Consider the following 13,231-nt stretch of genomic DNA (forward strand, 5'->3'; position numbering starts at 1 on the left):
GGCCTGTGGCTCACAGTAAGGAGGTTGGTTTTATTTCACCTGAGCTGAGAATAGGGCGCCATGTGCCGCTGAACAGGCTGTGCACCGCACTCCCCTGCCAAGGAGCTTCAGGAGACAAACCCTGTGCCCTGACTGGATGTGTCTGCCCAGAGGCAGTGCCTTCTTAGAGTCCACGTGAAGAAACAGTGAGGACCAAGAGCCCGAGAGGAAGCCATTGCAGGCTTTTTGGAAGGAATTTGGGAAGCTGGTGACTTGCCTAGTTTCAGGTTTTTGAAAGCTCAAGGCCTCAGGAGATTTTGCTGTGTTCTCTTCACATAGTCAGTGATTACCTGTCCATTCTCTACACCATCCCGGAATTCATTCCTGATGGTAGGAGGGGAAGGTGGAGGGGGCCTCAAAGGTGGGTGGGGGCCAGGAGGGATCCCACCTCACTGCTGTGTCCACTCTGCCTCTTCCCTGGCCAGCTCAAGGCCTGGAGTTCCTGATGATCCTCGGGACAGAGTCTTACACCAACTTCCCGATGGTGCCCAAGGGCATGTCCTACAACTCATTTAACAACATGCTGTTCATCTGGGGTAACTTCCTCTTGCAGAGGTAGGGGCATATTCTGCCTCCCCAGCCCCATGAGGGTGGGGGTCCTTTCCAAAGTCACCAAGTTTTCAGTTTGCCCAAGTCCTGATGTTATGAGGACTGTAATGGGGAAAACATAGGCTGGGGTGGCAAGGGCTAGAATGGGGGGAACTAGGGGAGCCCTCATGTGAGGTCCCAACCTATGTGAGCAATAGAAAGCATTGTCTGGGGAAGGTTAAGGCACTTTTCACCCCTCAAGAACCTAGGAGTCCCTGAGTCAACTCCATGGGCGGTTGGCAACATGCCAGGTTGACCGAATCCTCCTGTTTACAGATGGACAGGTCCCCCAGAGGATTTGGAATCAGGGGCAGAAGCTGAAATCCCAGGTTTCCTTTTCATGTTCTCACAAAACTAGTGGAGAAGTGAGAAAACAGCTCTTGTGTTATGTTTAGCTTGGACTGGGGAAAACATATCTTCCAGGAGCCTTGCCTGAGTGCTCCTAGCTTCCATCTCTACCCCTGCAGTTATGACAGTGAAAACTTCATTTACCTGGCGGACTTCCCCAAGGAGCTGTCCATCAAGTACATGGTCAACTCATTCCATGGAGACATAGCTATTGTCACAGAGACCGAGGAGGTGGGCTGCCTGCTCCTCTCCCCACTTCCTCTCTGCCCACCCCAAAGCCCAGAGGTCTCCCTTCTCCCCCTGCCAGTGTAAAGGGGCCAAAGGGAAGGAACGCTCTCAGGGCGGTGGGGAAGGGCAGCAGAAGCTCCATTTACAGCTGAGAACACTGGAGCTCAAAGAGGCTAAGTGTCTTCCCAAGTTCCTCAGCAGAGTGAGAGACCTGTGCTCAGAGTCATATGATCTGATTTCCAGAGGGTGCCCTCTTTTATTTCACCATGCAGGTGTTCCTTTCATAAACATGCAGCACTTACTGGATGCCTGGCCCAGTGCTGGGGCACAGTGGCAACCGAGTTAGCCCTGGGCCTTGCCCTCACAGGGTGTCAGGCCAGTTGGGGAAGACAGAGTCGTTCCCAGACAGTGACAGTTGAGAGTAGTCAGGCTGCAGCAGGGGAAATCACCTATGGATATTCAGAGAAGGGGCCCGACCCAGTCTGGGTATGTGTGTGTGTCAAGAATGGCCTCACAGAAGAGGCCACATAGACGGGGGACATCCTGGAAGCTGAGGTTCAGGAGGAGGTGAGATCCAGAGTCAAATGTACTGGGGGCCTGGGGGCTGGGCATCAGTGCAGAGATGGGAAATTAAGGCCAAGGCGAAATTGAGACCCTGGAGAGTGAGAAGAAAAAAGGAAAGCTCAGCCCTAGGAACCCCATCCATTAGAGAGAATATGTATTAGGAAGGCTTAAGTTGCAAATAATAGAAACTGTAGCAGACAGAAACACCAAAGAAATCATGGTGAGTGGGAGCTGGAAGCAGAAATGGTGGGTTCTGGGAAGTAGAGAGGTGGCACTACAGAAAGAAGGGGTGTGAGCTCACCTGATTCCAGCTGGAGGTGAGCTCCCAAGCCTCACCCCTCAAGGAATGGGGCCATCACACTTGGCAGAGGAAGAGGGGGCCAGAGTTCCCATGGCCCTCACACACACAGCTGTTGTACCTCCAGATCTGGTACCTCCTGGAGGGCAGCTATCATGTATACAAGTTGTTCCCATCCATGGGCTGGGATGTGTACGTCAGCCTCCAGGTGATGCAGCAGTCTTCTCTCTATGCCTCCAATGAGACCATGGTCACCCTCTTCTATGAAGACAGCCATCTGTACCAGGTGCCAGTCAGGAGCTACGGAGAGACGTGGGGTGGGGGGGGCGCAGAAGGGCGGCTGCACTAGCTCATCTGGCCCTGCCTTCCCGCTGCAGCTGGTGTACCTTGTGAACCACCAGCAGGGCCAGCTCATCAAGAGGCTTGTGCCTGTGGAGCAACTCCTGAGGTACCAGCAGCTCGACAGCCACCACTCCCTGCAGCAGCAAACGTGAGAAGACGCTGGGTGCAGCAGTCAGAGAGCCCCAAGCACTGCCCACACAAAGCCCCCCTTCCACAGGGGCTTGGAGGGAGGCCAAACCATCCCCAACTAACAACCTTAGTGCTCTGATGTGGGAGGTCAGGGTGCATGGAAGCTCAGAGAAGGGGTTTAACCCAGACAGGGAGGGAGGGAGCACCAGGGAGGGCTTCAAAGAGAAAGATGTGCATGAGCTGTGAGCTGTGTGGAAGGATTGGCCAGATAATAAGGTGGAGGACGTTGTTCCAAACGGGGAATCCTATGTTCAAAGGCCCTGAGAAGGAAAAGAGATTGGGTTTTTGAGAACTGAGAGAAAGTGTAGTACAGACAGAGTGCCGTGGTGGCGGCAGGGCAGACAAGGTGAGCCAGTGGTCATAGGGAGGAACTTCATCTTGAGGGCCCTGGAATGCTATGCTGAGATTAAGGAGAGGGACTGCCTGGTCTGATTTTACTGAGTTTAATAATAACCCTCTGGTCAACTGCTGAGGAGCCTGGGGATGGGGGGGCGGGAAGAAAGGGGGAGGTGGAAGGACTCTTAGGAAGAGGAGAAGAGTCTCTAGGATGAGATCCAAGACTCTGGTCAGGGGCTGAGAGGAAGAGCAGGACTGGATTGGATTTGGGGAGTCTGCAGCGCAGGGGTGGCAAACAGGCCTGTGGAGGCTCTTGGGGCGCGGGGCACAGAAAAGTAAGCTGCCACCCCCCACTACCACCGCGCAGGAGTCATCTGAAGCTCTCCTTCACCAACTTCTGCCCCTTCACGGTGATGCGCCTGCGGGACCTGCCCGACCAGAAGATCTACACGCGCCAGGAACGCTACCGGGCGCAGCCGCCGCGGGTGCTGGAGCCCTCCGGCTTCCACACCGAGAACTCACTCGCTGTCTATCAGGGCCTCGTGTACTACCTGCTCTGGCTGCACTCCAAGTACGACAAGGTGGGCGCCTGGGCAGGCCTGTCCCCGCCCGGGCTTTGAGACGGAACTGCGGAGGCCCACAAGGCTACGTCTGTGGAGCGGGAAGAACGCCGCGGAGGGTGGAACAGAGCGGAGCAGCCTCGTGTCTGAGGCTAAGCGGGGACTGGGGCGGGGGCTTGAGCAGGGCTCTGGGAGATGGCTTTCCGGCCTAGCCCTTGGGCTGGATGCAGGGCGGGCCAGGTTGTGATATTTTGCTTTGGGTTACCGTTAGGGGCTGGGACTGAGGCTGGGAAGGGGTCTGGGAATGTCGTCTGCTTGTGGACGCACCTCTCCGCCCCCTCACGGTGCTGGTGGTCTCTGCAGCCTTATGCCGACCCGGTGCACGACTCCACCTGGCGTTGGTGGAAGAACAAGAAACAGGACCAGGTGCGTGGAGAGAGTCGCGAGTCTGTGGAGGGGCTTCCCCACTTCCCACTCCGCCTCACACTGTCCGGCTGCTCACTCAGGGTGCTGCCTTTCCCTGCCTCCCCTGCTCCAGGACTACTACTACTACCTGGCGAGCAACGGGAAGAGCGCGGGTAACGTGCATATTGACATGGCCAACTACAAAAAGATCTACGACGTCAAGGCTGAGTACCAGCTGCCGGAGCGCATCTTCCTGGATAAGGGCACCAGCTACAGCTTCTCTATTTTCCTGACCGCCCGGGGCCACTCGTTCAAGTCTGAGCTGGAGCCCGGTCTGTGGGCAGGGCCTGAGTGGAATCAGAGTGGTGGGGTCGGGGTGGCTGGGACCTGGGCACCATTCTGGGGCGGGTCTGGTTCTAGGCCTTAACCCCTTCTGTGCCCGAGCAGGCAACATCTTCCAGCTGCTAAGCCAGGTGGACCTGGGCGTGGTGCTGGCCGACCCCAGCTGCATTGAGGCGGTGGTGAGGCAGAAGGTCCTTATTAACCGCAACTCAGTGCTTTTCTGGGTGAGGACAGGCGGTGAGGAGGTGTAGGGACAGATTTACCCAGGCAGTAGACTTGTTGGAAGCTCGTGGTTCCTTAAACCGTTCCTAGATCTTTGGGCATGCCTGTCGACCCCTTCATTTTCGCCCCCAACCCCAGGTTATGCTCCGTGATAAAAGGGTTTGCTTTGACCAGGGCATTAGTGGCCATCACTTCATGAAGACATCCATACTGGTCAAGGTACGGTAAAGTCTGGAGAGGAGGGAAACAGGATAAGGGGAAAGGCTGGTCCCATGGGACCCACCCTCATTACCTGATCCCACCCACAGGTGGTGGGGTCAGCTGGACACTGCTTCCAGAACACGATCCAGGGGCCGCGCATGCAAGTATTGAACCTTGGGGTATTGGGCCCTGTGCTGGGTGGGAAAGGGTTGGGCAGAGTGGAAACAGGGCTGATTCTATGTGCTCCCCAGGGAGTCCCACCCATCCACCCACTCCTTTCATCCATTTCTGTTTTCAGAAAGGGCTGCCTTTATAGTTATGTAGATTGCATCCAAGTTTGTATGTTCCTTCTAATACTTTTCTGCAAGGGGAAGTAAAGTACCTGTGACATGGGCTTCCTTTTCCAATTGGCACACAGGCACCATGTGGGCCAGCTTGGCCCTTTTCCCACATGTTGCTCTTCATGTGCCCACTTATGTGCTTTGATCACTCCTTTGGTTCTTCACTTACACGTGCAATATCCCCTTTGCACAGAGGCAGAAACTGAGCCTCAAACAGATGCAGACATCTGCTCAGAGTAACTCAGGGAGCTAACAAGTGGTAGAGGAGGTACGTGACCCAGAGGCATTGTTGTCACCCACCTCCCTGCACACTAACCAGCAGACAGACCCTGGTGCTCCTCCCTCCTGACTTGATATGCCCGAGGGCAATAAAAATGGTTATAACAACCCCAACACCTTGGATTACATGAGGCAATTCGAGTCAAGTGCAGGGTAGAGTGACTCACCTCAGTCTCCATAAGTGTTTCTTGCTATGCTTAGTGATATGCATTATTTATCATAACCTCAAAAGGTCAAAGTTAACATCCCCATTTTGATCTGGCAGATTCCTTCTGGGAATCTAATCTATAACACATAGCAAAGGGTAGAAAACAACCTAATGTCCATGAATATGGGAGTGGTTAAATAAATTACAGTACATTCATGCAATGAAAAACTATGCAGCTATAAAAAAGGAAGATCTCCATATACTGGCATGGAATGGTCTCCAAAGTGTATTTTATTCTTAAGAGAAAAAAGCAGGGTACACAACAGTATATACAAAACAGCATGAAATAGGTTCATTGAGAACATATACTCATGTTTGCTTTTATTTGCATGAAGAAACATCAAGGAAATGGGCAAAAAATACTCAGGGTGGTTCTCTACTCTGGTGATAGAGGAGAGGCAGGATAGTTAGAGGATGGAAATGGAAACTTTCACTGTGTGTGTCTATGTGTGTGTGTGTGTGTAACTACATATATTCATATTAGAGGCCCAGTGCACGAAATTCATGCATGGGGGGGTCCCCTCAGCCCAGCCTGCACCCTCTCCAATCCAGGACCCCTTGGGGGACATCCTTCTCACAATCCTGGACCACTGGCTCCTAATTGCTCACCTGCCTGCCTGCCTGGTCACCCTTAACTGTCCCCCCCCCCCCCCGCCGGCCTGATCGTCCCTCACTGCCCCCCCTGCCAGCCTAATTGCCCCCAACTGCTCCCCCTGCCGGCCTGGTTGCCCCCAACTGCACCCCCCCGCTGGCCTGGTTGCCCCTAACTGCCCCCCCCCACTGGCCTGGTCACCTCTTTCTGTCCCCCCTACCAGCCTGGTCACCTCTTACTGCCCCCCACCCCTGCTGGCCTGATCACCCCCAACTGCCCCCCTGCCAGCCTGGTCGCCCCACACAGCCTGCTGTTCAGTCGTTTGGTTGTCCCTCACTAACGCCCCTGCTGGCCTGTTCGCCCCACGCAGCCTGCTGTTCAGTCGTTTGGTCGTCCCACACTAACCCCCCTGCTGGCCTGGTTGCCTCACACAGCCTGCTGTTCAGTCATTTGGTCATCCCTCACTAACCCCCCCTGCCGGCCTGGTCATAGCAGCCATCTTGTGATGGCATGAGGGTCAATTTGCATATCACCTCTTTTTATATAGGATGTGACCATGTTATCCATCTAAAAATGAAGTTTAAAAAAAGCCAATGATTTGCTCTGGCCAGTGTGGCTAAGTTGGTTGGATTGTCGTCCTATACACTAAAAGGTTCAGGGCACATACCCAGGTTGTGGATTTGATCCCAGTCAAGGTGCATGTGGGAGGCAACCACTCAATGTTTCTTACATTGATGTTTCTCTCCCTTTCTCTAAAAATCAATTTTTTAAAAAAGCAAATGACTTTTAAATAGATAGGGAAACAGAGGTGCTAAAGGTAGCCTGAGCTTCTCTGTCTTTGTATTCTTAGACTGTGGCCTTTTCAGTTTCTATCTAGCCCCTCTCTCTCTCCCTAACCCCACATTACCAGATCAAGAGGCATGTGTATTTAGAAGGCCTGGAGCCTCTCTCTGGCTCCCCATTCTGGAAGAAAAATGGAAACTGGAACTAATTGATGAACAGTGGGTTTTCAATTTGTAAATATCTTGGGTGAAGGAAGCAAGAAATGAATTTACACATAATAGGTGCTCAATCAAATTTGGTTAGATGAATAAAGGCTTGGAGGGTCTTTTAGCAGGCCAGATCCAAACATGGGGGATGGACCAGGAATAGACTTCACTCTCTGTATCCAAAGCTTACTCATTTATTCAACCAATATTTACTGAGTGCCTACTACATTCCAGCATTGTTTTAGGGGCTAGAGTTATAGCAGTGAACAAACGAAACAATTTCTGCCCTTGTGAAGCTGATGTTCCAATGGGGGATGTGTATTCATTCCTAAGTCTGCCATAACAAATTACCACAAACTGGGAAGTTTATTCTCTCCCAGTTATGGAGGACAGAAGTCTAAAATCAGGGTTGGTCCTTATGCAGGTTCTGAGGGAGAATCTGTTCCAGGCCTCTCTTCTGGGTTCTAATGATTATTGACAATCATTGAAATTCCTGGGGTTATAGATGCATCACTGAAATCTCTGCCTTCATCTTCACAAGGCCTTTTCCCTGTAAGTCAGTGTCCAAATTTCCCTCATGTTATAAGGACACACCAGTCATTGGATTAGGGCCCAGCCTAATCCAGTATGATTTCTTCTTAACTAGTTTTTTAATTGATTTCATAGAGGAAGGGAGAGGGAGAGAGAGATAGAAACATCAACGATGAGAGAGAATCATTGATTGGATGCCTCCTGAATGCCCCACCAATTGGGGATCAAGAATCAAGCCCGTAACCTGGGCATGTGCCCTTGACCGGAATCAAACCTGGGACCCTTCAGCCCATAGGCTGACACTCTATCCACTGAGCCAAACCAGCTAGGGCTGACTTCATCTTAACTTGATTATATCTGTAAAGACCCTATTTCAAATTAGGTCACATTAGCAGTTACCAGGGATTTAGGACTTCAACACATCTTTGGGATGCACAGTTCATCCACAACAGAGTCAGATAATAAGATAAATAAAAGATATTGTGGGAATTAAAAATGGCAGTGGAGTAAGTGGATGCTGTATGGACATGCTCCCAGAAACAAACTGGAATTACAACAAAAATACAGAAAAACTTCCTGAATAATCAGTGGAAGACTTGCTGGAGAGAAACCTGATAACTGAGGATGGATAGTGGTGACTGCATAGAGACTGGTAGGAAGGGCAGAGGCAAGAAAGGGCTGGCAGGCTCCAACAGACAGCAACTGAAGTTCTGGAGAGATATCTCAGCTGTGAGGGGTTGCCACCAAGAACCTTGGGGTATAATCCCCAAGCTGGGCCCCCCAGCAGAGAGCACCAGAACTGAGAAAGGTGCCCAAATAAAATCTGGCTGTGAAAAGCACAAGGCTTGCTGTCTGCCTGGGAGAGATGTCTGGAAATGTAGGCACCCTCTTAAAGGGTCAATGCACAAAATTCCCTATGCAGCCACTCACCTTGTGTTCCAGCAAGAGAGAGCAGAGTGGACTGGAGTTGTGAGAGCAGAAGCCAGGAAAGGGAACTCTCAGGTTAGAGCTTGGAAAGCAGACATCCTGGTTTGCTGTGCTGAGTCATTCCTTCACACTGTGGAGGTCATCTTTCTCATGCAGATAATTGCTACACAGGCAGCCTTGCCTGGGGGGAAGACAGCTGACCCACCCTATTGGAAAACACCTTGCCTCACTGTGTGGAATTTCTGATACTCATTAAGAGACTGAGAATAATAGCCTCCAGGCAGAAGCAATTGCCCCACACTGTTGGAAAAAAACTCTCGCTACAGATGAAGACAATGGCCTGAGGGCAATTCAAGACAGAATCCCATCAGGGGTAATCTCTGGAGGATTTAAGTCTCTGCCTGATCTAATTAGTCAGAAACAGCATTTGACACTGTCCTGCACCAGAGATTGAGAGTTGTAGCAGATCTACCTAATACACAGTCACAAACCCAAACAGGAAGCCAAAATTAGGAGACAATGAAACAACTCACAAATGAAAGAACTAGAGAATTCTCCAGAAGAAGAGATAAGTAAAATGGAGATAAGAAATTTATCTGATATACAGTTCAGAAAAATGATGGTAAAGATGCTCAACAGCATGAGAAAGAAATAGTAACTATGGAAACAAATAAAGCATGACAGCACAAATAAAGAACACATTGGAAGAAATACACAGCAAATTAGGGGGAGCTGAAGATTTAATCAGTGAATTAGAAGACAGGGTTGAAAAAAATAAATCAGAGAACCAAAAAACAAAACAAAGAACAGGAGGACAGCTTAAGGGAGCTATGGGACAATGTGAAATGTAACAATATTAGAATAGCAGGTGTGCCAGAAGAGGCAGAAAGGGAAAAAGGGATAGAGAATGTGTTTGAATGTAATGGCAGAAAACTTCCTAACATGGTAAAGGAAAAAGTCACATAAGTCCAGGAGGCACAGAGAGTCCCAAGCAAGAAGAACCCAAACAGGCCCATGCCAAGACACATCACAATTAAAATGCCAAAAATGAAACAAAAAGAGAGAATCTTAAAGGTAGCAAGAGAAAAGCAAACTGTTACCTACAAAGGAGCTCCCAGAAGGCTGACCCTGATTTCTCATCAGAAACTATATAGGCCAGAAAGAAATGGCATGAAGTACTCAAGGTATGGAAAGCAAAAATCTGAGACCAAGATTACTATATCCAGCAAGGCTATCATTCAAAATAGCTGGTGAAATAAAGAGCTTCCCAGACCAAAAAAAAAAAAAAAAAAAAAAGCTAACAGAGTTTATCACCACCAACACAGCCCTACAAGAAATGCTAAAGGAACTGCTGTAATGAGAAGAAGAGATAGAAAGAGAAACCTGGGCATACAAAATTAAAATGGTAATAAATAAGTACCTATCAATAATAACCCTAAATGAAAATGAATTAAATGCACTAACTAAAATGTATAGAGTAGCTGAATGAATACAAAAACATGACCCAACTATATGCTGTCTACAAGAGACCTATCTTAGAACAAAAGACACACACAGGATGAGAGTGAAAGGATGAAAAACAGTTTTCCAAGGGAATGGAAAAGAAAAAAAAAACCTGGAGTAGCAATACTCATATCCAACAAAATAAACTTCAAAATGAAGGCCATCACAGGAGACAACAAAGGTCACTATATAATACTAAAGGGATCAGTCCAATAAGAGGATATAACCCTGGTAAACATATATGCGCCCAGTATAGGAGCACCTAAATATATTTTTAAAAACCTTCTAAAGGACTTTAAGGGAGAGATAGATAACAATACAGTCATAGTAGGGAAATTTAACACCCTGCTGACTTCACTGGACAGATCTTCCAGACAAAAACTTAATAAGGAAACAGAGACTCTAAAGGACACACTGGATCAAATGGATTTAATTGACATTTATACAACATTTCACCTCAAAGCTGCAGAATGTGCATTCTTCCCAAGTGCACATGAATCATTCACAAAGATAGACCGCATGTTAGGACACAAAACAAGTCTCTACAAATTCAAGAAAATTGAAATCATATCAAGCATCTTCTCAGATCACAGTGGAATGAAATTAGAAATCAACTACAGTAAAAACACCCAAAAACATTCAAACACATGGAGGCTAAATAGCATGTTACTAAACAATGAATGGATTACCAAGAAGATCAAGAAAGAAAGCAAAAATTTACTGGAAACAAATGAAAATGAACACACAACAACCCAAAATCTCTGGAACACAGCAAAAGTAGTCCTGAGAGGGAAGGTCATAGTACTACAGGCATACCTCAAAAAACAAGAAAAATCAACATAAGCTATTTAACTCTACAACTTAAAGAACTAGAAAGAGAACAATAAGAAAAGCCCAGGGTAAGTAGAAGGAAGGAAATAATAAAGATCAGAGCAGAAGTAAATGACATAGAGACCATATATATATCCTATCTAATAAAAGAGAAACATGCAAATTGACTGTACCTCCGCTACGCCCACCAGCCAATCAGCGAGTATGCAAATTAACCCAACAAATATGGTGGGCAGCCATGGAGCTGGAGCGAGCAGGAGGCTTGGGTTGCCCCCGGCGATGGAGGAAGCTAAGCTTCCCACCTGCCCTGGCTGGCCCTGGCCTCCGCTCAAGGCTATAAAGTTTCAATTATAGAAGATAAATAAATCCCAGATACTTGCTTCCAGCCGGCCCTGGCCTCCGCTCAAGGAGGCGCTGAAAAAAAAAAAAGGGGAGGGGCTGGGAGCTTGGGTCACCAGGGGGCATGGCCAGCCTCCAAACAGCCATCAGCCCCTCACCCAGGCTGGCCAGGCACCCCAGTGGGGACCCCCACCCTGAAGGGCTGTGGCCAGCCTGAAAACAGCCATCAGCCCCTCACCCAGGCTGGCCAGGCACCCCAGTGGGGACCCCTACCCTGAAGGGGGTGTGGCCAGCCTGAAAACATCCCTCAGCCCCTCACACAGGCTGGCCATGCCCCCCCAGTGGGGACCCTCACCCAATGGGGGCGTGTAACTGGGCCACTAGTGTGTGTTTGTGTGTGTGTGTGTGTGTGTGTGTGTGTGTGTATTCAATGAAATCAAGAGCTGGTTCTTTGAAAGGATAAACAAGATTGATGAACCATTAGCCAGATTCATCAAGAAACAAAGAGAGAGGACCCAAATAAATCAGAAACAAAAGTGGAGAAGTAATCACTGATACCACAGAAATACAAAGGATTGGAAGAAAATACTATGAACAACTATATGCCAACAAGCTGGACAATGTGGATGAAATGGACAAATTCCTAGAAAAATACAATCTTTCAAAACTGAATCAGGAAGAATAAAAAAAAACCTGAATAGGCCAATCACAACAGATGGAATATAAGCAGTAATCAAAATACTCCCAGGAAACAAAAGCTCAGGTCCAGATGACTTCACAGGGGAGTTTTAACAAACATTCAATGAAGAACTAACACCTATATTCTTCAAACTATTCCAAAAAACCCAAGAGGAAGGAACACTTCCAAGCTCTTTTTATGAGGCCAGCACTCTCCTAATTCCAAAACCAGATAAAGACACTACAAAGAAAGAGAATTACAGGCCAATATCCCTGATGGACATAGATGCTAAAATCCCCAACAAAATAGTAGCAAATCAGATCCAGTAATATATGAAAAAGATTATACACCATGACCAAGTGGGATTTATTCCAGGGATGCAATGCTGGTACAATATATTTGCAAATCAATAAACGTGATACATCACATAAACAAATTGAAAGACAAAAATCACATGATCATATCAATAGATGCAGAAAAAACATTCAACAAAATCCAACACCTATTTTTTAGATTTCAGAGAGGAAGGGAGAGGGGAGAGAGAGAGATAGAAGCATCAATGATGAGAGAGAATCATTGGTCAGCTGCCTCCTGCACACACCCCACTAGGAAATGAGCCAGCAACCTGGCATGTGACCTTGACCGGATTTGAACTTGGCACCCTTCAGTCTGCAGGCCAGGGTTCTATTCACTAAGCCAAACCAGCTAGGGCCAACACCCTTTTTCGATAAAAAAACTCTCAGCGAAGTGAGAATAGAGGGAGCATATCTCAACATGATAAAGGCCATATACAACAAACCTACAGCCAACATCATACTCAGTGGGCAAAAACTAAAACCATTCCCCGTAAGAACAGGAACAAGACAGGGATGCCCACTTTCACCACTCTTATTCAACACAGTACTGGAAGTCCTAGCCCCAGTGATCAGACAAGAAGACGAAATAAAAGGCATCCAAATTGGAAAGGAGGACGTAAAACTCTCATTATTCGCAGATGATATGATATTGTACATAGAAAACCCTAAAGATTCCACCAAAAAAAATCCCACTGGGTTTAATAAATGAATTTGGCAATGTAGCAGGATATAAAGCAGCACCCCAACATCTATGGTTTTCTTATACACCAATATTATTTCTCAGAAAGAGAAACTAAACAATCCCATTTACCATTGAAATAAAAAACTTTAAGATACTTAGGAATAAACTTAACCAAGAAAGCAAAAGACCTGTACTTGGAAAACTACAGGACATTGAAAAAAGAGAAGATATAAACAAGTGGAAGAATATACCGTGTTCATGGATTGGTAGAATCAACATCATTAAAATGTCCATACTACCCAAAGCAATCTA

At 47.9% G+C, this 13,231-nt stretch overlaps 1 protein-coding gene across 1 annotated transcript in view; it reads left to right on the forward strand.

Moving 5' to 3' along the window:
* CATSPERG (cation channel sperm associated auxiliary subunit gamma) overlaps nucleotides 1-13,231 on the forward strand; it is a 37,516-nt gene that overhangs the window by 17,130 nt on the left and 7,155 nt on the right. Inside the window, exons 11-21 of the mRNA XM_080644179.1 lie at nucleotides 319-369; nucleotides 465-594; nucleotides 1,095-1,206; nucleotides 2,193-2,351; nucleotides 2,443-2,555; nucleotides 3,300-3,513; nucleotides 3,856-3,918; nucleotides 4,031-4,229; nucleotides 4,345-4,463; nucleotides 4,600-4,680; nucleotides 4,770-4,826. Of these exons, the coding sequence (XP_080500305.1) occupies nucleotides 319-369; nucleotides 465-594; nucleotides 1,095-1,206; nucleotides 2,193-2,351; nucleotides 2,443-2,555; nucleotides 3,300-3,513; nucleotides 3,856-3,918; nucleotides 4,031-4,229; nucleotides 4,345-4,463; nucleotides 4,600-4,680; nucleotides 4,770-4,826 (1,298 nt within the window). The remainder of the gene's footprint in view (nucleotides 1-318; nucleotides 370-464; nucleotides 595-1,094; nucleotides 1,207-2,192; nucleotides 2,352-2,442; nucleotides 2,556-3,299; nucleotides 3,514-3,855; nucleotides 3,919-4,030; nucleotides 4,230-4,344; nucleotides 4,464-4,599; nucleotides 4,681-4,769; nucleotides 4,827-13,231) is intronic.

The sequence above is a fragment of the Plecotus auritus genome (genome assembly GCF_963455305.1).
Source record: "Plecotus auritus genome assembly, chromosome: 10".
NCBI lineage: Eukaryota > Metazoa > Chordata > Mammalia > Chiroptera > Vespertilionidae > Plecotus > Plecotus auritus.